This window comes from Chiloscyllium plagiosum, unplaced genomic scaffold (genome assembly GCF_037043375.1).
Source record: "Chiloscyllium plagiosum isolate Xiang-an unplaced genomic scaffold, Cpla_swu_hap1 HiC_scaffold_6, whole genome shotgun sequence".
Lineage (NCBI taxonomy): Eukaryota > Metazoa > Chordata > Chondrichthyes > Orectolobiformes > Hemiscylliidae > Chiloscyllium > Chiloscyllium plagiosum.
In genome coordinates, this window is record NW_028270144.1 from 72,735,136 (window position 1) to 72,758,159 (window position 23,024).

Consider the following 23,024-nt stretch of genomic DNA (forward strand, 5'->3'; position numbering starts at 1 on the left):
AGGATAGAGCAGATCAATGCATGGCTGAGGAGCTGGTGTATGGGAGAAGGATTCACATTTTTGGATCATTGGAAGCTGTTTTGGGGTAGAAGTGATCTGTACAAGAAGGACGGATTGCACCTAAATTGGAAGGGGACTAATATACTGGCAGAGAAATTTGCTAGAGCTGCTCAGGAGGACTTAAGCTAGTAAGGGTGGGGGTGGGTGGGACCCAGGAAGATAGTGAGGAAAGATTTCAATCTGAGACTGGTACAGTTGAGAACAGAGGTGAGTCAAACAGTCAGGGCAGGCAGGGACAAGCTAGGACTGAAAAATTAAACTGCATTTATTTCACTGCAAGAGGCCTAACAGGGAAGGCAGATGAACTCAGGGCATGGTTAGGAACATGGGACTGGGATATCATAGCAATTACAGAAACATGGCTCAGGGATGGGCAGGACTGGCAGCTTAATGTTCCAGGATACAAATGTTACAGGAAGGACAGGAAGCAAGGTAAGAGAGGAGGGGGAGTGGCATTTTTGATAAGGGATAGCATTACAGCTGTACTGAGAGAGGATATTCCCAAAAAGTACATCCAGGAAAGTTATTTGGGTGGTACTGAGAAATAAGAAAGGGATGATCACCTTATTGGGATTGTATTATGGACCTCCTAATAGTCAGAGGGAAATTAAGAAACAAACTTGTAAGGAGATCTCAATTATCTGTAAGAATAATAGGGTGGTTATGGTAGGGGATTTTAACTTTCCAAACATAGTCTGGGACTGCCATAGTGTTAAAGGTTTAGATGGAAAAGAATTTGTGTGTACAAGAAAAATTTCTGATTCAGTATGAGGATGTACCTACTAGAGAAGGTGCAAAGCTTGACCTACTCTTGGGAAATAAGGCAGGGCAGGTGACTGAGGTGTCAGTGGGGGAGCACTTTGGGGCCAGCGACCATAATTCTATTTGTTTTAAAATAGTGATGGAAAAGGATAGACCAGATCTAAAAGTTGAAGTTCTAAATTGGTGAAAAGCCAATTTTGACGGTATTAGGCAAGAACTTTCAAAATCTGATTGGGCACAGATGTTCCCAGGTAAAGGGATGTCTGGAAAATAGGTAGCCTTCAGAAATGAAATAATGAGATTCCAAAGAAAGTATATTCCTGTTAGGGTGAAAGGAAAAGCTGGTAGGTATAGGGAATGCTGGATGACTAATGAAATTGAGGGTTTGGTGAAATAAAAGGAAGCATATGTCAGGTACAGACAGGATAGATCGAATGAATCCTGAGAGTATAAAGGTAGTAGGAGTATACTTAAGAGAGAAATCAGGAGGGCAAAAGGGGACATGAGATAGCTTTGACAAATAGAGTTAAGGTGAATCCAAAGGGTTTTTACAAATACTTTAAGGACAAAAAGGTAGCTAGGGAGAGAATAGGGCCCCTCAAAGATCAGCAAGGCGGCCTTTGTGTGGAACTGCAGAAGATGGGGGAGATACTAAACGAGCGTTTTGCGTCAGTATTTACTGTGGAAAAGGACATGGGAGATATAGAATGTAGGGAAATAGATGGTGACATCTTGCAAAATGTCCATATTACAGACGAGGAAGTGCTGGATGTCTTAAAGCAATAAAGTGGATGAATCCCCAAGACGTGATCAGGTGTACCATAGACCTCTGTGGGAGGCTAGGGAAGTGATCGCTGGGCCTTTTACTGAGGTATTTGTATCATCGATAGTCACAGGTGAGGTGCCGGAAGACTGGAGGTTGGCTAACGTGGTGCCACTGTTTAAGAAAGGTGGTAAGGACAAGCCAGGGAACTGTAGACCAAGTTGTTGGAGGAAATCCTGAAGGACAGGATATACGTGTATTTGGAAATGCAAGGACTGATTAGGGATAGTCAACATGGCTTTATATATGGGAAATCATGTCTCACAAACTTGGTTGAGTTCTTTGAAGAAATAACAAAGAGGACTGATGAGGGCAGAGCGGTAGACATGATCTATTTGGACTTCAGTAAGGTATTCAACAAGGTTCCCCATGGGAGACTGATTAGCAAGGTTAGATCTCATGGAATTCAGGGAGAACTAACCATTTGGATACAGAACTGGCTCAAAGGTAGAAGACAGAGAGTGGTGGTGGAGGGCTGTTTTTCAGATTGGAGGCCTGTGACCAATGGAGTTCCACAAGGATTGGTGCTCTACTTTTCATCATTTATATAAATGATTTGGATGTGAGCATAAGAGGTATAGTTAGTAAGTTTACAGATGACACCAAACTTGGAGGTGTAGTGGACAGCGAAGAAGATTATCTCAGATTACAACAGGATCTTGTTCAGATGTGCCAATGGGCTGAGAAGTGGCAGATGGGGTTTAATTTAGATAAATGCAAGGTGTATTTTGGGAAAGCAAATCTTAGCAGGACTTATACTCTTAATGGTAAGGTCCTAGGGAGTGTTGCTGAACAAAGAGACTTTGGAGTGCAGGTTCATAGCTCCTTGAAAATTGAGTCGCAGGTAGATAGGATAGTGAAGAAGGTGTTTGGTATGCTTTCCTTTATGGGTCAGAGTATTGAGTACAGCAGTTGGGAGGTCATGTTGTGGCTGTACAGCACATTGGTTAGGCCACTGTTGGAGTATTGCGTGCAATTCTGGTGTCCTTCCTATTGGAAAGATGTTGTGAAACTTGAAAGGGTTCAGAAAAGATTTACAAGGATATGGCCAGGGTTGGAGGATTTGAGTTATAGGAGAGGTTGAATAGGCTGGGGCTGTTTTCCCTGGAGTGTTGGATGCTGAGAAGAGACCTTATGGAGGTTTACAAAATCATGAGGTGCATGGATAGAATAAATAGACAAAGTCTTTTCTCTGGGGTGGGGGAAGTCCAGAATTAGAGTGCATAGGTTTAGGGTGAGAGGGGAAAGATTATAAAATAGACCTAAGGGGCAACTTTTTCACTCGGAGGGTGGTGCGTGTATGGAATGAGCTGCCAAAGGACGTGGTGGAGGCTGGTACAATTGCAACCTTAAAAAGGTATCTGGATAGGTATATGAATAGGAAGGGTTTGGAGGGATATGGGCCAGGTGCTGGCAGGTGAGACTAGATTGGGTTGGGATATCTGGTCGGCATGGACAAGTTGGACCAAAGGGTCTGTTTCTGTGCTGTACATCTCTATGACTCTATGACTCTGTGTATATACCAACAGGAGAAATAGTGCAGGGCAGGTGCAGGAAAACTTCGGGTTCATGATCATAGTTCTGTTATTTTAAAATACTTATGTAAAAGGATAGACCTGCTGTAAAAGTTGAAGTTCTAATTTGGAGTAAGGCTAATTTTGACATTATTAGGCAGGAATTTTCAATAATTGACTGGGGAGAGTATTCGCAGGTAAAGGCACAGTTGGAAAGTGAGAGGTCTTCAAAAATGAGACAGCGGGACTTCAGAGACAGTATGTTCCTGTTAATCCATTTAACTGTACTTTAGAATTCAGTTCCCAAGTATTGCCATAACATTGAATTGCACATGGAATTTACAAAATTAACTGCATATCGATATCAACAATGATGCTTTAACCTAAGCTAACATGCCACTTTTGGCGTCCTCTGATGTCCAAACTCATGGTTTAACAGAAGAGAATAAATATGACTGGGTCTTCTGGAAAAACAAGTTCCACTGCTCAGCATTTCATCCACTCATTGATGCTCTGTGTATCAACTAGAACACTTCCTTCCATCTCAATCCTGAAATGTCATGGCATAGTGGTACCTCAATTTACATTGTTTGTTAAGTAGGGCGCTGCTTTGCTCCCTATCATTAGATACTTACTCATCCTATTCTGGCACAAAACAAGAGGAAGAGGGAGAAGTATGCTATAATTAGGTTCTTCTGACAAGTCTTCAGTTTAGCTTTCTGAAGAATAGCTACCTGGGCTTTTGTGGTCTTCAGTGCCAATGAAAGAGTGAAAAGGCTAATAAACAAAGCAACCACCTGATAAAGGAGCAGTGCTCAGAAAGCTAGTGCTTCCAAATAAACCTGTTGGACTATAACCTGGTGTTGTTGATTTTTAACTTTGTACACCCCAGTCCAACACAGGCACTTCCAAATTATAATGGGTACGGTGACATGTACAATAATCATTTGCCACATTACAAGGGAGCGCTTATATCGGGAAACGTGGTTACAATTGTCAATCAAGGAGTGTCCACATAGGAAAATTGTTGTTGTGAAATATGGCTTGCTGCATAATTGACATTCATGCTTATCATTTAAAATACTGTGACAGTTTTTAGGGGGAATCAGTTCTTAACATCATTAAAAATAGTACTAATATAAAATTATAATATTGATCTACTATTTGCTGAATCTGGGAAAATAGTTTGACTTTTATGTCTCGAGATATAATACTTATTTTGCAAACAAGTGTGCAAACCTCTGAATATATTTCATGTATGCTAAGTATAATTAAATCAATATATTAAATCAATATAATTTAATGAAGAAAGCTTTTTGTTTATCAGCTATATGGTATATAATTTTACAAGTGTTTAACCTGTTCATATGAGGCAGGTTTTAAATAATTATAGCCTCTGTTAAAGTAACACTGTGGAAATTTGATAAATGTGTTGAGTTCATATGTTATTATCTGATAGCATAATTTGATAGCTATCAATCGTAACCTGTTTATCAACAGCAGTTGCTGAGCGTTTTGGAGGATTTTTATAATTAACAAATGCATTTCACACTATTTACTTTTTTATTACATAGCTAACCAACCTCCTTTGAAATATTGTATGCACGCCTATCTCCTTCCGTTCCCTCTGACAACAGAGACATACAACTCCACTGCCTATGAGACTGCTATCAGTAAGTAAATAGATCACCTTACATGGAATCATAGGAATTTCTTGATTAATTGGCAGGTATTGGCAATGATCATAAGTGAATCAGGTTTTCGGCAGTTATAAACCATAAGAATAATGCACTTGTTTGCTTCTGTCACTAAAAGTACAATGAGATTACAAACTTCATATCATTCTAGGATGTTATTTCTCATGAATTTGTCATTGATTTGTCAACAGAAGCCCTCAGATCTTTGTGTTTTGGTTTCACATTTCAAGTTATTTACAAATAACCAGCAAGTGTATATTAGAAACTGTGATAATCAAAATAAGTTTTACAGCATTCAGTTAAGATTGTAAATGAATATTTTCTGACAAATATTTACATATTTTGATGAAAACTTTGTATTTGTCTGTTTGCATTTGTTAACATAAATTATTAGAAAAATGCCACAGACCAGTTATTTAATTCAAATGTGAAGAATAATCTAAATTGAAAGTATTTTTACAAAAATGTAGAAGTACAGACGTTCATATTACTTTGCAAGGTTAGATTCTGCATATTTCAATATATCTTTACCAGCCACAGTTCAAGTTGGTTGTTTTAAACACTCATTGTTGCCAAAGTAATCATACCTATTTAAGCTGTAGCAACCTTTGTAACTGCCTATAATTTCATCCATTAAGTATAAAAAAAGTCATCTGAATTATAAATCAGATAAAAGTCAGTAATATATTCACAACTTGTGAATTACTTCTTTTACTTAATAGAAAAACATGCTTCTCTTTTGGGTAATGGTCCCTTTTGACATGTTCCTGAATTGTGGTATTGTTTGGTGTTGTAAGTCCATAGCGTTTCTAGCTGAGAAAATGACTGACATGCTCAAAGTCTTTTTTCAACACCACTGTAACAGGTATGCATACATGAAAAACAGCCTGGAGTGACTGTAAATATCCCCCTTCCTTTCATTAAGGAAATCATAGAATCCCTACAGTGTGGAGCAGCCATTTGACTCATCGAGTCCACACGACCCTCCAAAGAGCATTCCACCCAGACCCACCCTATCACAGTAACTCTGCATTCCCCATGGTTAATCCACCTAGGCTGCACATCTCTGGATACCATGGGCAATTTAGCATGGCCAATACACCTAATCTGCACATCTTTGGACTGTGGAAGACAACAGGAGCACCTGGAGGAAACCCATGCAGACATAGGGAGAATATGCAAACTCCACACGCGGTTGCCTGAGGCTGGAATCAAACCCAGGTCCCAGGCACTGTGAGGCAGCAGCGCTAACCATTGAAACACTGCCACCAATGATATTTTAGTTTCTATACTTGGTGAATTCAGCATGTCAAGCATCATCAGCAAGAATCTATGCAGCACTCCTTGACACTGCAAGGCTGCATTATAGCAGCTCATAATTCTATACACTTTCTGATCACAGACACTCTTTCTAAAAATGCACAGTTACTTTATTCAATCAAGGAATGTGGGCATCACTGACATGACTATCATTTATTGCCCATTGCTACTTGCTCAGAGGGCAGTTAAGAGTTAATCACATTGGAGTCACATATGGATCAGACCAGGTTAAGATAGCAGATTTCCTTCTCAAAATGGCATGAGTGAACCAGATGAGTTTTTATGAAAAACAACAAGGGTTATACCAATGCCATTAGGATAAGCTTATAAATTTTGATTTTTTTTAACTGAATTCAAATTTCTATGTGCCCTAGTTCAAGATATCAGGGTTACAGGGATAGAGTAAGGGTCTGGGTGGAATGCTGTTTGGAGGATTGGTGCAGACTTGGTGGACAGAATGACCTCTTTCTGTGCTGTAGGGATTCTATGATTCCATAAGGATTTTTCCACTGGAGGAAATATCTTAATATCTCCCCTGGCAAGCTCTCTTAGAACATTGTATGTTTCAGTAAGATCATCCCCTATTCTTTAAAACTCTAAGGAATAAAAACCTAATTTGTTTTGCTGCTTTTATTAAATCAATTCCTTCATCTTAGTAATCAACCTAGTGAATCTCTTTTGAACTGTCCCCAATGCCAGTACATCCTTTCTTAAATACAAGCACCAAAGCTGTGCACAGTACTCCAGGTACAGTCTCACCAACTCTCTATACAATTGTAATAAGATTTCCTTACTTCTAAACTCCAATTCCCCAGCAATAAAGACAAAAACTCCATTTGCTTTCTTAATTACTTGCGGCACCTGAATGCTAACATTTTGAGTTTTATGCTCTGTGTTGTAATTTATTGATGTCTCTCTGCATTTAAATAATAATCTGCCTTTTAATTTTTCTTACTAGAGTGCATTACCTCACACTTTCCTACATTAAATTCCATTTGCCAAGTTTTTGCCCATTCACTCAACCTAAGTACAACCCCTTGGAGATTCCTTATGTCCTCATTGCAACATACTCTCCCACCTATGTTTGTATTACCAACAGATTTGAATACTTTATACTCTGAACCCTTCTCCAATCATTAATATAGTAAGTCTTTGAGATCCCAGAACTGATCACAGTAGCACTCCAATACTAACATGTTTCCAACCTGAAAAAGACCAATCCTGAATCTCTATCTTCTGTGTGTAAACTAATTCTCGATCCATGCGAAAACATTATCCCCAATACAAGAGCATCCTCAGAAGCACTGAGGAACATTGCTATAACAGGAGCAGCGCATACATGTCCACTGGTCCACTTGGTAACAGGACAGGTAGATAAAATGCTTAGGAAGGCATGTGGGATATATTTGCAAAGCGCTGCAGGTCTGGCAGCATCTGTGGAGAGAAATCAGAGATACTATTTCAGGTTTAAAGAGAGCAGACCAGTTGGCCTTTCAAAGGAGTGAATAATTATTAACCTAGGTGAACGAATAGCTGCTAATGGGGATACAACAATGGGTTGTGTGTAATAGCAGACCATGTGAGAACAAGGACTGGTGTGTGTGGGGGTTGGGGTAAGGAGGTTGGAGAAAGTGCCTCCAGCTCTAAAGTTGTTGAAACTGATATTAGGTCTAGAAGGTTGTAGTGTTCCCAAAATGAGGTGCTCTTCCATCTTGCACTAAGCTTCACTGGAGCAGTGCAAAAAGCCTGAGACAGAGATATTGGCCAGGGAACACAGTGGTGTGTTGAAGTGAAGTGAAATTCTGCCATGTTTTGATGGCTACCCGTATAGGATCCTTAACTGTGAGATCTCTTAGTAATCCTACCTCATTATTGATTACTAGATCTAAAATAACATGTTCCTAGGTAGTTTCTGAATGTACTGCTATAAAAAATCCCTAATGTTCTCTACCAATTCACCTTCATGTCACTCTTGTCCATATGATTTATTTTGTCAATAAGCAAATAAAATCAACCATGACAATTGCAGTGCTCTTCTTACACACTTCCATTATTTCCTGATTTATATATTGTCCTGCAGTTTGGCATCTTTTCAGGATCATTAGATGACTCCCACCATGACTTTGTTTCCTTGCTATTTCTTATTTCCGTCAAACATCCACATCATGATCCATCACAACAATATCACTTCACTTCATGATTACTCCTTTATTAACAAAGCTACACAACCTTATTTCCTTTTTTTGCCTATACTTCAGTAACATTGCATATCCTTGAATATTGAATTCCAGTCTTGGTTACCTTGTATTCATGTCTCTGTAAAAGCTATAAAGTCATTTTCATTTATTTCTGTTATTGCCATCAATTGATCCATCTCATTACAAATACTGTAAGCATTCAGATGAAGAATTTTAAGATTTGACTTGTTCCCATTATTACTTTGGTTTGAATTTCTATTGAACATCTCTGCATGTGTGTTCTGCACCTTGCTTATTCACACTTTGATTATTATTTGCCTCTTCATTACTTTGCACCACTGATAATTTTGTTTTGATTTTTTTAACCTTCCCTTTAATTTAACTTTTCGCTCCCAATTAATTCATTTTAAACCCTATCTACAATCTTATGTGATTTGCCATCGAATTCCACTGAAGATATATGTATTTCAGATTATAACATTTATGACAAAATAGTGTTGTTTGTAAATTATCACAACTACTTTTAATTTAGTTACTTATTAACTCAAAGGCAATCAAATATTGAAACAAATTAAACTTTATTATATGTAGCAATTAATATAAAACCACTCAAGTAATACAACTTAACCCTCATAATCCATCTTGGCTATTCCTCAGTTAATAGTGGAATTTAGCTATAATTCCAACAAACAGGTCTGTTTCTAATGTTTAGGGTTCAATTCTTGTACAGTGTCGTTCTTCAAAGTTCTGCTACTGAAGAATCCTAGATTTGAATTCTGATCATATTTTCTGCCCTTCAAGTTTACGGTGTGACACTGTTGATGGTCCTTTAGATTTTTTTATCCACAATATTGACTCCACCTCTGGAAACATCAAGTCTGCAGCTTGCCTTCTTATCAGAAGTGGCTTCCCTGTTCCTTGCTACATTTGGCATTGATTGCCTGTCGGACAACACAACATTCCTGCAGTTAATTCCTTAAATTCTTCTGCAGGATAATAGCGTATCCTTGTGGCATAAGGCAGCCAGCTGTCAAGCAGTTGTTCAAACAGTTTTATTTATGTAGCTTCAATTCCTTCTTATTGCAGAGGTGACTAATTGCTTCCAAATGCTGTACAACAATTTGTCCTTGTCCATTAAGTTTATTTTACAGAGAGTTCTTTCAATTCATGAAGTTATTAAAGTTATGAATTTTACAGTATCACAGTTCCTCCTATTTGTTCATTATTGTCAATATGATTAACAAAACACTGTTTATAATTGGAGTTTTCCCCCACCACATCAGTTCATATCCAATTTGAGTTGGTACGCCACACAGTTTAATAATGCATCATTACACCGTATAGATAAACACAAAACAATAGTCAATAAAGAATTACAGAATAATGATCAGTAAATAAATTACAAAACAAAAACAGAGAAATAAATATGCACAAAACAAAAATGGATTAATAAACATTTCTAGATAGACAATAGACTATTACTGTGAGATAACCCTATACTATATTTGTTTATCAATCTGATTCTAAACTTAATTGTTGTTGTTTGTATTTTCAGTTTACCGTGGTTTCTGGTCAGTATTCATGATGCTGGGTATCATTGCTGTCATAGTAGGAGGCTTTGTCATCATCTGTGCAGTCCCATTTCCTAATCATAAGCTCTACAAAGCAGGAGGTGGACTGTTTCTATCTGCTGGTAAGTGGAATATTCTTTGTGAATGCTTTGCAATACACAACATTTAACATTTGGAACCGAATGAATTATGAGCCAATGACATGAATGTCTATTTAGTTGATTCCTTCAAAATTAGCTGGTTCACGAGTTAATTTAACAGTAAGTTGAACTATGTGAGTTCTTTCAATTTTAATGACCAATAATTAAATCATGCTGCAGATAGAAAAATGTTCTATAATAATTTTACATTCATATAATCTTATTTTCTAATTATATGCACACTTTGAATAATGGGTGCTTTCATTGTGGTATGTTTAGAATGGCGAATGGTGTGGCATGGTGGCTCAGTGGTTAGTATTGGTGCCTCACAGCGCCAGGGACTTGGGTTTGATTCCAGCCTCAGGTGTCTGTGTGGAGTTTGCACATTCTCCCTGATTCTGTGTGGATTTCTCTGGGTGCTCTGGTTTCCTCCCACAGTCCAAAGATGTGCAGGCTATGTGGATTGGCTGTGCTAAGTTTTCCATAGTATCTACAATCCGACATTGCACCTGATGATTTTTAAATATTCAATATAAAACTAGCAGATTCATGTGGTGTAATGGTAGTGTTCCTACCTCAGAACCAGGAACCTCAGGTTCAAGTCTCATCTGCTCTAGGGGTATCTAATAACTTCTCAGAGTAGGTGATTCAAAAAATATCTACAATGTAAAACTTGTCCCTGAACCAAATATAATTATTTGTTGTATAGAAACCCATCTGATTTACCAAAGTTCTTTAGGAACATAATGATGGTATGCCAGGGGAGAATGAGCTATTAATAGGCACCATAAATGGGTGAAAATGGGTTGGCTATACTGAAAACAGCCCATGCCATGATGGGGCCTGAGGTGTGGGGGTGGATAAAGGACACTGAGGAAAGTGTTCAGGTTTTTAAATTATTGAATGTGATATTAAGTCGTGAAGGCTGCAAGATCCCCAAATGGAAAATGAGATGCCATTTTACTAGCCAGAGCACTGTAGCAGGCTGGAGCCAGAACTGGAGGTCAGGGAGCATGGTGGTCTATTGAAGTGAAAGGCAACAGGAAGCCCCAACACCAGCAGGATCCCCGATCCTCACTATCCACCCCACCAGAATCTGCATCCAAAGGATTATTCGCTGCTATTTTCAGCACCTCCAGTGTTTTGCAGATACATGTTCCCTCCTCTCCTTTCTCAGCTTTTAGCAGGGACTGTACCATCTGGGGATACACTAGCTCATTCCTCCTCTTCCATTCCCAACACATCCCCATACCCCCACAGCAGCTTTCCATGCAAGCATAGAATGTGTGCTATTTACTCATTTGTCTGCCCCCTCCTCATCATTCAAGGCTCCAGCCACACCTTTCAGATGAAGCAGCAATTTTCTTGCGCTTCACTTAAGCCAGGCTACTGGATCCCTACTCTCCTCTACACTGGGGAGACGAAACGCAGACTGAGCGACTGCTTTACAGATCACCTACGTTCTGTCCGCAGTCGCCTGCCACTTCAGTAATGGAGTTTCCTGGCCAACACTTCCATCTCAAGCTGACTGCAGTACCTCAGTGAGGCTCTCCTGCAACAGGGAGATGTTTCCATGGGTCAGAGACTAACAAGCAGGAGGACCCACCATCCTCACTGAACCTGCAGCGAGCAGAGCTGCTTTTACGAAATGATCTTTCTACATGGCAGAGTGCTGGTATGCTACTGACAGAGTGGTAGTGGGCAAAGGAACTTAAATGGCACTTAATCGATCACTTAAGGGCCTCAAAGACCCATTTTCCCTGTTCCTAATTGTGTTAACTGCATAGCACCAAAAGGCAATGTGCACTTGCCCTACTTTCCCATATAATTCTGTACTCAATTCTACAGACCATTCCTGGGAGCAAGATTAAATTACATCCTCGGTGTGGGAAAGAGTTTTTAATTGAGCAAACAAGATTCCATTCCTTCAAGAACATTAGTGAGCTAATTTGATGCAATAACATTCCAGCAGCTTTTATAGTTGATCTTTCTACCAGAGCTGTAAATGTATTTGCATAATTTGTCATGGTGAGATTTGAACTCATTACTATTAGATTTATACACCAGCGCTATAAGCTCAATACCAAGATCAAATATTCTTGGAGGGCAACAATGAACAGCTACTGAGTGACGGCTACACAAGAATAATTGAGAGTGACAGAACTAAATGTTAATATCTCTGAGGGGGCATTTAAACGTCACTCACATCATCCTCACTAAGATTGGAAACTTGCCATAACTCACATCTTTTTGCTATTTGAGATCTCTAAGAATGAGCTTGCCAAAGCTTGAGTAGGCAAGAGAAAATTGTTCCAAACCTTTCCAACAGTTGAGATAGTTTATTGTTTGACAGGAGGCTTGGGCTTCCTGGCTGAGATGGGTGGGCGGTCAGGAAAATGTAGGGTAGTGGTCTAGGCATTTCAGGCTGAGTTGTTGCGGCGTTGACAATTGAGCGGGTGTGCAAGAAAACCTCTACCGGCATGACACTGAGGGAACCCTGCAATTCCCACGCTTCCTAACTCAGGAAGCGAAAACAAAGGAAGTGCAAAGTGTAATCAAATCAAAACATTTTCCTTCTGCAACTAGCTGCTCCTGATTCTATTTAATTATGAGCCTTTCTGAGCATTGAAAAATGTAGCCAGTAATTGTTAAACTTAAATCAGGTTCCTAACTGGATTGTGAGAGTCTAATATCAATATCATAATAAACCGTCCCACTTCTCAAAGCACAGAATATCACGTAACCTTCAACTGTAAAAATGGTGTGAGAATCATATGTGGTGGTCTAAGCTCGCGTTTTGTAATTTTACATTTTTACTTTTCCCTGTGGCCAGGATAGTGGTTAACATAGTTGAGTGTGGTGCTGGAAAAGCTCAGCAGGTCAGACAGCATCTGAGGAGCAGGAGAATTGACGTTTCATGCATAAGCCCTTCACCAGGATATTAGTGGTTGACATATACCCCCTAGTGGCCACTGATTCACATCTTTGACAAAGGAACTGATTGAATGTAATTTTTTTAAGGGTTTAATATTACCCTTTACAGGTCATAATACTTCACTGCTTGTACAAATAATATTGCAAAGAATTTCTCCATTGATAGTTAAAGGACAAAATTCTACCTGATATCTTCCTTTTATCAAATATGGTTGAACTAAACTGATTGAAAGACATTACAGATAATAGTAAATAAGATCAGTTATTGTTAAATGACTCTTAATTTCATGTCTCTCTTTCTTCAATATTCTAATTCTCCCTTGGCCACCTACTCTCCTTCATAAATTTGAGCTCACTATATTACTGCTAATGAAATCTTAATTTAGTTAGCGTGCTGGTGTGGCAATACCTCAATTTCAGAATTTTCTTCGTTGCTTTCAAATCTCTCCTTTGCCTCACTCCTTTTGACATCTGTCACTACCCTCCAGTCCTAAAACTCTCCAAACTACCTCTGCTCCTCCACTTCTAACCCCATGCAGATTCCTGAATACTATCAGATACCGGATGTACGTTTGCTCGCTGAGCTGGAAAGGCTCATTTCCAGACGTTTCGTCACCCTACTAGGTAACATCTTCGGTGGGCCTCAGGTGAAGCACTGCTGATAGTTCCTGCTTTCTATTTATATGTTTGGGTTTCTTTGGATTGGTGATGTCATTTGCTGTGGTGATGTCATTTCCCATGGTGAAGTCACTTCCTGTTCTTTTTCTCAGGGGGTGGTAGATGGGGTCTAACTTGATGTGTTTGTTGATAGAGTTCCAGTTGGAATGCCTTGGTTCTAGGAATTCTCGTGCATGTCTTTGTTTGGCTTGTCCTAGGATGGATGTGTTGCCCGTTCAAAGTGGTGTCCTTCTTCATCCGTATGTGAGGATACTAGTGAGAGGGGTCATGTCTTTTTGTGGCTAGTTGGTGTTCATGTATCCGGTGGCTAGTTTTCTGCCTGTTTGTCCAATATAGTGTTTGTTACAGTCCTTGCACGGTATTTGGTAAATGACATTAGTTTTGCTTGTTGTCTGTATAGGGCCTTTCAAGTTCATTAGCTGCTGTTTTAGTGTGTTGTTGGGTTTGTGGGCTACCATGATGCCTAGGGATGCCTGAGTAGTCTGGCAGTCATTTCCGAGATGTCTTTGGTGTAGGGGAGAGTGACTAGGGTTTCTGGAAGTGTTTTGTCTGCTTGTTTGGGTTTGTTGCTGAGAAATTGGCAGATTGTATTCATTGGGTATCCATTCTTTTTGAATAATGGTACAGGTGATTTTCCTCTGCTCTGTGTAGTTCCTCTGTGCTGCAGTGTGTGTTGGCTCGTTGAAATAATGTTCTGATGCAGCTTCATTTGTGGGTGTTGGGATGATTGCTTCTACAGCAGTGCTTCGCCTGAGGCCCTCTGAAGATGTTACCTAGGAGGGTAATGAAATGGCTGGAAATGAGCCTTCCAGCTCAGCGAGCAAACCTACATCCAGAACCTCAACCTGAGCTACAAATCTTCTCAATACTCGCTATCATCAGATCCCCATTGGTGGTCATGCCTGTATGTCAACTCATGGAAGTCCTCCATGTAAACATCCTCACTGCTCCATCTTCCTTCCCTTCTTTGAGATGCTCATTAACAACAACTGTACGATAAAGCTTTTAGTCATCTGTTATCAGATTTTTATATGGTCCATATCAAGTTCTGGGTAGACAAGCTAAAGAAGGGTTACATCCAAAATATTGACTTAGAGTCATAGAAATGTACAGCACGGAAACAGACCCTTCGGTCTAACCTGTCCATACTGACCAGATTTCCTAAATTAATCTAGTACCATTTGCCAGCATTTGGCTCATATCTCTCTAAACTCTTCTTATTCATATACCCATCCAGATGCCATTAACATGTTGTAATTGTATCAGCCTCCACCACTTCCTCTGGCAGGTCATTCCAGACACACACTACCCTCTGCATGAAAACGTTGTCCCTTAGGTCGCTTTAAATCATTCCCCTCTCATCTTAAACTTATGCCCTCTATTTTAGATTACCCCACCCCAGGAAAAGATCTTGTGTATTTATCCTATCCATGCCCCTCATGATTTTATAAACCTCTATAATGTCACATCTCAGCCTCCGATACTCCAGGGAAAGCAGTCCCAGCCTATTCAGCCTCCAATCCTCCAACCTTGGCAAATCCTTGTAAATCTTTCCTGAACCCTTTCAAGTTGCACAAAGTCCTTCCTATAGCAGGGAGACCAGAATTGCATGCAGTATTCCAAAAGTGGCCTAACCAATGTCCTGTACAGCAGTAACATGACCTCCCAACTCCTGTACTCAATACTCTGTCCAATGTAGGAAAGCATACCAAACACCTTCTTCATTATCTTATCTACCTGTGACTCCACTTTCAAGGAAATGTGGACCTGCACTCCAGGGTCTCTTTCTTCAGCAACGCTCCCCAGGACCTTCCCATTCAGTGTATAAGTCCTGTTCTGATTTGCATTTCCAAAATGCAGCACCGCACATTTATCTAAATTAAACTCCATCTGCCACTCCTCAGGCAATTGGCCCATCTAATCAAGATCCCTTTGTAATCTGAGGTAACCTTCTTCACTGTCTACTACACCTCCAATTTTGGTGTCATCTGCACACTTACTAACTATACCTCTTATGCTCACATCCAAATCATTTATATAAATGACAAAAAGCAATCCTTGCAGCACACCACTGGTCACAGGCCTCCAGTCTGAAAAGCAACTCTGTCTTCCAGCATCGAGACAGTTCTGTGTCAAAATGGCTAGATCTCCCTGTATTCCATGAGATCCAACCTTGTTAACAAATCTACCATGAGAAACCTTGTCGAACACCTTACTGATGTCCATATAGATCACGACCACTGCTTTGCCCTCCTCAATCCTCTTTGTTACTTCTTCAAAAATCTCAGTCAAGTTTGTGAGACATGATTTCCCACGCACAAAGCTCTGCTGACGATCCCTTATCAATCATTGCCCCTCCAAATACATGTCAATCCTATCCCTTTGGATTCCCTCCATAACTTGCCCACCACCGATGTGAGGCTCACTCGTCTATAGTTCCCTGGCGTTTCCTTACCACCTTTCTTAAATAGTGGTACCATGTTAGCCAACCTCCACATTGACTTCTCCACTTCTTAGAACATAGAATAATGCAGTGCATTACAGGCCCTTTGGCCCTTGATATTGCGCCGACAAATCTGAAGCCCATAAAGCCTACACTATTACATTCTCATCCATATGCCTATTCAATGACCATTTAAGTGCCCTTAAAGTTAGTGAGTCTACTATTGTTGCAGGCAGTGTGTTCCACGCCCCGACTACTCTCTGAGCAAAGAAACTATCTCTGACATCTGTCCTATATCTATCACCCCTCAATTTAAAGCAAGTCCCCTTGTGCTAGCCATCACCATCCGAGGAAAAAGGCTGTCACTGTCCACCTTATCTAACCCTCTGATTATCTTATATGTCTCAATTAAGTCACCTCTGAACCTTCTCTCTCATGAAAACAGCCTCAAGTCCCTCAGCCTTTCCTTGTAAGACTTTCCTCCATAGCAGGCAACATCCTAGTAAATCTCCTCTGAACCCTTTCCAAAGTTTCCACATCCTGCCTATAATGTGGTGACCAGAACTGTACGCAATACTCCAAATGTGGCTGCACCAGAATTTTGTACAGCTGCAGCATGATTGCATGGTTCCAAAACTCAGTCCCTCTACCAATAAAATCCAACACACCGTATGCCTTCTAAACAACCCTATCAACCTGGGTGGCAACTTTCAAGGATCTATGAATGTGGACACCAAGATCTGTCTGCTCATCTACGCTACCAAGAATCCTACCATTAGCCCAGTACTCTGCGTTCCTGTGGACCCAAAACAGATCCTTGCAGAACCCCACCAGTAACTGAACTCCAGAATGAATATTTCCCATCAATCAATTCTTTCAGCAAGCCAATTTCTGATCCAAATTGCTAAATCACCCTCAATCCCATGCCTCCATATTTTGTGCAATAACCTACCATGGAGAACGTTATCAGATGCCTTACTGAAATCCATATACAGGATCAACTGCTTTACCCTCATCCACCTGTTTGGTCACCTTCTCAAACAACTCAATAAGGTTTGTGAGGCACGACCTACCCTTCATAAAACTGTGTTGACTATCCCTAATCAACTTATTCCTTTCTAGATGATTATAAATCTTGTCTCTTATAACCTTTTCCAACACTTTACCCATAATCAAAGTAAGGCTCAGAGGCCTGTAATTCCCAGGGTTGTCTCTAATCCCCTTCTTGAACGAGCGAACAACATTTGCTATCCTCGGTCTTCTGGCACTATTCCTGTAGACAATAACGACGTAAAGATCAAAGCCAAAGGCTCTGCAAATTCCTCCCTGGCTTCCCAGAGAATCCTAGGATAAATCTCATCCAGCCCAGGGGATTTATCTATTTTTACACTTTCCAGAATTGCTAACACCGCCTCCTTATGCACATCTAGTCTAGTAGCCTATATCTCAATTTTCTCCTCAACCACATTGTCTTTTTCTAGTGTGAATACTGATGAAAAGTATTCATTTAGCACTTCCCCATCTCCTCTGACTCTACGCACAACTTCCCACTACTATGCTTGATTGGTCCTAATCTTACTCTAGTCATTCTTTTATTCCTGATATACCTATAGAAAGCCTTACCGTTTTCTTTGATCCGATCCGCCAAAGACTTCTCATGTCCCCTCCTGGCTCTTCTAGCTCTTCTTAGCTCTCTCTTTAGGCCTTTTCTGGCTAACGTGTAACTCTCAAGTGCTCTAAGTGAGCCTTCACATCTCATCCTAACATAAACCGCCTTCTTCCTCTTGACAAGAGATTGACCTTCCTTAGTAAACCACGGTTCCTGCGCTCGACAGCTTTCTCCCTGCCTGATAGTTACATACTTATCAAGGACCCGCAGTAGCTAGTCTCCACCACTTCCTCTGGCAGCTCATTCCATAAACGTACCACCCTCTGTGTGAAAAAGTTGCCTCTTATGTCCCTTTTATATCTTTCCCCACTCACCCTAAACATATGCCATCTAGTTCTGGACTCCCCAAAGGGAAAAGACTTTGCCTATTTATCCTATCCATGCCCCTCATAATTTTGTAAACCTCTATAAGGTCACCGCTCAGCCTCCAATGCTCCAGGGAAAACAGCCCCAGCCCATTCAGCCTCTCCCTATAGCTCAAATCCTCCAACCCTGGCAACATCCTTGCAAATCTTTTCTGAACCCTTTCAAATTTCACATCTTTCCAATAGGAAGGACACCAGAATTGCACACAATATTCCAACAGTGGCCTAACCAATGTCCTGTATAACCGCAAGATGATCTCCCAACTCCTGCACTCAATACTCTGACAGATAAAGGAACGCATACCAAACACCTTCTTCACTATCCTATCTACCTGCGACTCCACTTTCAAAGAGCTATGAACCTGCACTCCAAGGCCCCTTTGTTCAGCAACACTCCCTAGGACATTACCATTAAGTGTATAAGTCCTGCTCTGGTTTGCTTTCCCAAAATGCAGCACCTCGCATTTATCTGAATTAAACTCCATCTGCCACTTCTCAGCCCATTGGTCCAGCTGATCAAGATTCTGTTGTAATCTGAGGTAACCTTCTTCGCTGTCCACTACGCCTCCAATTTTGGTGTCATCAGCAAACTTACTAACTGTACCTCTAATGCTCATACCCAAATCATTTATATAAATGACGAAGAGTAGAGGATCCAGCACCGATCCTCGTGGCACTCCATTGGTCACAGGCCTCCAGTCTCCACCACCACCCTATGTCTTTTGCCTTTGAGCCAGTTCTGTATCCTATTGGCTAGTTCTCCCTGTGTTCGGTGAGATCTAAACTTGCTAACCAGTCTCCCATGGGGAACCTTGTCGAACGCCTTACTGAAGTCCATATAGATCACATCTACCACTCTGCCCTCATCAATCCTCTTTGTTACTTCTTCAAAAAACTCAATCAAGTTTGTGAGACATGATTTCCCATGTACAAAGCCATGTTGACTATCCCTAATCAATCCTTGCTTTTCCAAATACATGTACATCCTGTCCTTCAGGATTCCGTCCAACAACTTGCCCACCACCGACATCATGCTGACTGGTCTATAGTTCCCTGGCTTGTCCTTACCGTCCTTCTTAAACAGTGGCACCACGTTAGCCAACCTCCAGTCTTCCGGCACCTCACCTGTGACTATCGGTGATACAAATATCTCAGCAAGAGGCCTAGTAATCACTTCTCTAGCTTCCCACAGAGTTCTCGAGTACACCTGATCAGGTCCTGGGGATTTATCCACTTTTATGCACTTCAAGATACCCAGCACTTCCTCCTCTGTAATATGGATATTTTTCAAGATGTCACCATCTATTTCCCTACATTCTGTATCTTCCATGTCCTTTTCCACTGTAAATACTGATGCAAAATACTCGTTTAGTATCTCCCCCATTTTCTGCGGCTCCACACTGAGATGGGGTTACAGGAATCCATTGGAAGCTAGCACCTACGGACTGTTTGCTAAAAGGACAGTATATCTAAGAAAAAAGAGGTGGCACTGTGGCTCTGTGGTTAGCACTGCTGCCTCACAGTACCGGGGTCCCAGGTTTGATTCCAGCCTTGGACTGTCTGTGTGGAGTTTGTACATTCTCCCCATGTCTGCGTGGGTTTCCTTCGGGTGCTCTGGCTTCCTCCCATAGTCCAAAGATATGCAGGCCAGATGAATTGGCCATGCTAAATTGTCCATAGTGTTAGTTGCATTAGAGGGGAAGATAGGTCTGAGTGGGTTACTCTTCGGAGGGTCGGTGTGGACTGTTTCCATGCTGTAGGGAATCTAATCTCATACAAAGGCCGTGTTGCTGATCTTTGAGGGGCCCTATTCTCTCCCTAGTTACCCTTTTGTCCTTAATGTATTTGTAAAAACCCTTTGGATTCTCCTTAACGCTATTTGCCAAAGCTATCTCATGTCCCCTTTTTGCCCTCCAGATTTCCCTCTTAAGTATACTCCTACTGCCTTTATACTCTTCTAAGGATTCACTTGCTGAAAGATGTGTTGCTGGAAAAGCGCAGCAGTTCAGGCAGCATCCAAGGAGCTGGAGAATCGACGTTTCGGGCATAAGCCCTTCTTCAGCAATGAGGAGCGTGTGCCAAACAGGCTAAGATAACAGGTAGGGAGGTAGAAGGGCTTTTGCCCGAAACATCGATTCTCCTGAACTCCCTACCTTTTATCTTAGCCTGCTTGGCACACCCTCCTCATTCCTGAAGAAGGGTTTATGCCCGAAACGTCGATTCTCCTGCTCCTTGGATGCTGCTTGACCTGCGGTACTTTTCCAGCAACACATTTTTCAGCTCTGATCTCCAGCATCTGCAGTCCTCACTTTCTCCTAAGGATTCACTTGATCTATCCTGTCTATACCTGACATATGCTTCCTACTTTTTCTTAACCAAGCCCTCAATCTCTTTAGACATCCAGCATTCCCTATACCTACCAGCCTTTCCTTTCACCGTGACAGGAATATACTTTCTCTGGATTCTTGTTATCTCATTTCTCAAGGCTTCCCATTTTCCAGCTGTCCTTTTACCTGTGAACATCTGCCCCCAATCAGCTTGACAACTTTCTTCCCTAATACCGTCAAAATTAGCCTTCCTCCAATTTAGAACTTCAACTTTTAAATCTTTCAACTTTTCCATCATTATTTTAAATCTAATAGAATTATGGTCGCTGGCCCCAAAGTGCCGCCCCCACTGACACCTCAGTCACCTGCCCTGCCTTATTTCCCAAGAGTAGGTTGAGCTTTGCACCTTCTCTTGTAGGTACATCCACATACTGAATCAGAAAATGTTCTTGTACACACTTAACAAATTCCTCTCCATCTAAACCCTTAACACTATGGCAGTCCCAGTCCATGTTTGGAAAGTTAAAATCCCCTACCATAACTACCCTATTATTCTTACAGATAGCTGAGATCTCCTTACAAATTTTTTTGTAATTATTCTAATAATTCTGGTTGGACCTTCTATTCCCAACTGGTAGCCTGGCTGGTCACTGTGCAGGAACTGAGTTTAGAAATACTAATGAGGTCTTGCCATTTGATTCACACCTCTGAGATTTCACAGATAACACCTCTCCCACTACTACCACGTTCCTCCACTCCCTCTCAGTCTGTCCCGTAAATATTAGGTATTTTTGCAATATGTAAGAATGATAATGCCACATTATCCATTTTCTACAGTTACGCTGCATTCACTGCCTACTTCCACAATAAAGTAGTTCAGTCTGGACTAGAGTGTAACATTCGCAACTAGTTTTAATTAAAATCTTCAGCTGTTCTGCATGGAGTAAGGTAGATCAATCAACTGGTTTGATCGAGTGCTGTTAAGATGAACACATAGCAAAAAGCACTTAAAAATAAAATATTTGAAATTAAAGGTGCTTTAAAATGTTGTTTTAATTCTTTTTTTCTTTTTTACCTTTCCAGGAATTTTATTTACAGTACTCGTTATTATGTATGTCATCTGGATCGAAACTGTTATTGATATTCAAGAATACATTCAGAAGCAAAGAATTCAGCTCTGTCTTGATTTTACACTAATCATTCAATATGGATGGTCCTTCATAGTTGCAGCCATTGGGATATTTTTCTCATTGTTCTCAGGCTTGCTGTTCCTCCTTGCAGGCCACACCATTCACATTCATTATGATTAAGAGACAGCCTTTGGTTTGCTTTGAATAATTAGAAACCAATTATTTCAGTACAAACAGTTTGCTAAATATGCACATTGGCAATGAAAGTTTACTTCTCTGTATTTCCAAACAGCATGTTTGGTTATTCTGTTCATATACTGTATAGCTTTTGTCTTGCCAACTATTTGGAAGTATGCTGGAAAGTAAAATTTATAATAGCCTCAAACCAAAAGTTTTAAAGTCTTGCAATTAATTTGTACTAAATATCCCATCCATCTAATGCTTAAAAAGACAGTATTGTTATGCTTAACGATTTACAATGCATTTACACTACTCTAAGGAATTAAAATTTTCTTGATTTCTTCTAAGACAATATTAAAGAATAGCATAATATAGTAAATACAATGTTTTAAAGAATTCATGAATTTTAGGAGTGGAGTTCAGATAATTTTAGTGGGTTTCAATGTCTAATGATTCCAGGAATATTGTTGATACGCATGTTGAACCAGTTACCCATTGGAAATAGTAAATACATGTTGCCAGTAATTATACATGCATCAGCTATGAAAGCACCAATTAAACTCATTGACTGATGTCAGGTTAATCTAAATGGGCTGGATTTCTTATTTTGATCATGTAATTCTTTTGTACAGGTGTTACCTACAAGTACATGGAATCTGTGGAATAAACCATTTGCTAAACTCAGCTAGATGACTGAGTAGTGGACTTTTTGTCTTATTGGTGGACAAAGTTAAAATATTTTGTCCACCCGAGTCCAACACTGGCACCTCCACATCATGTCTTATTGGTGTAACAGGAAGAACAAATTTAAGATCTGAATAAGCAATGGTCACGTTTTTAAGCTAAGAAAATTTCCTACACCAAGCAGGAAAAGAAAATCAAAGAGCAAATCGTACATTTAACTTTATCATACAAACATGTACATCATTAGACAGCACCAAACAATTTTGAAAATAATGTTTGGTTTGCACGATAAATGTTGTTGCAAGACAAGTTAACCTTACCCTTTAAGTATATTGCTAAGTATTTTGATTGCTAGAACTTAGGGCAGCACGGTGGCTCAGTGGCTAGCACTGCTGCCTCACAGCACCAACATTGGGCGACTGTGTGGAGTTTGCACTTTCTCCCTGTGTTTGTGTGGGTTTCCTCTGGTTTCTCCCACAATCCAAAGATGTGCAGGTTAGGTGAATTGGACATGCTAAATTGCCCATAG

General features: G+C 40.4%; 1 protein-coding gene across 1 annotated transcript in view; it reads left to right on the forward strand.

Annotated features, from left to right (window-relative positions):
- Positions 1 to 22,496, forward strand: part of tmem182a (transmembrane protein 182a) — a 49,631-nt gene extending 27,135 nt beyond the window's left edge. Inside the window, exons 3-5 of the mRNA XM_043691739.2 lie at positions 4,734 to 4,832; positions 9,930 to 10,067; positions 21,585 to 22,496. Of these exons, the coding sequence (XP_043547674.2) occupies positions 4,734 to 4,832; positions 9,930 to 10,067; positions 21,585 to 21,811 (464 nt within the window). The 3' untranslated portion in view covers positions 21,812 to 22,496. The remainder of the gene's footprint in view (positions 1 to 4,733; positions 4,833 to 9,929; positions 10,068 to 21,584) is intronic.
- Positions 22,497 to 23,024: the final 528 nt, after the last annotated feature.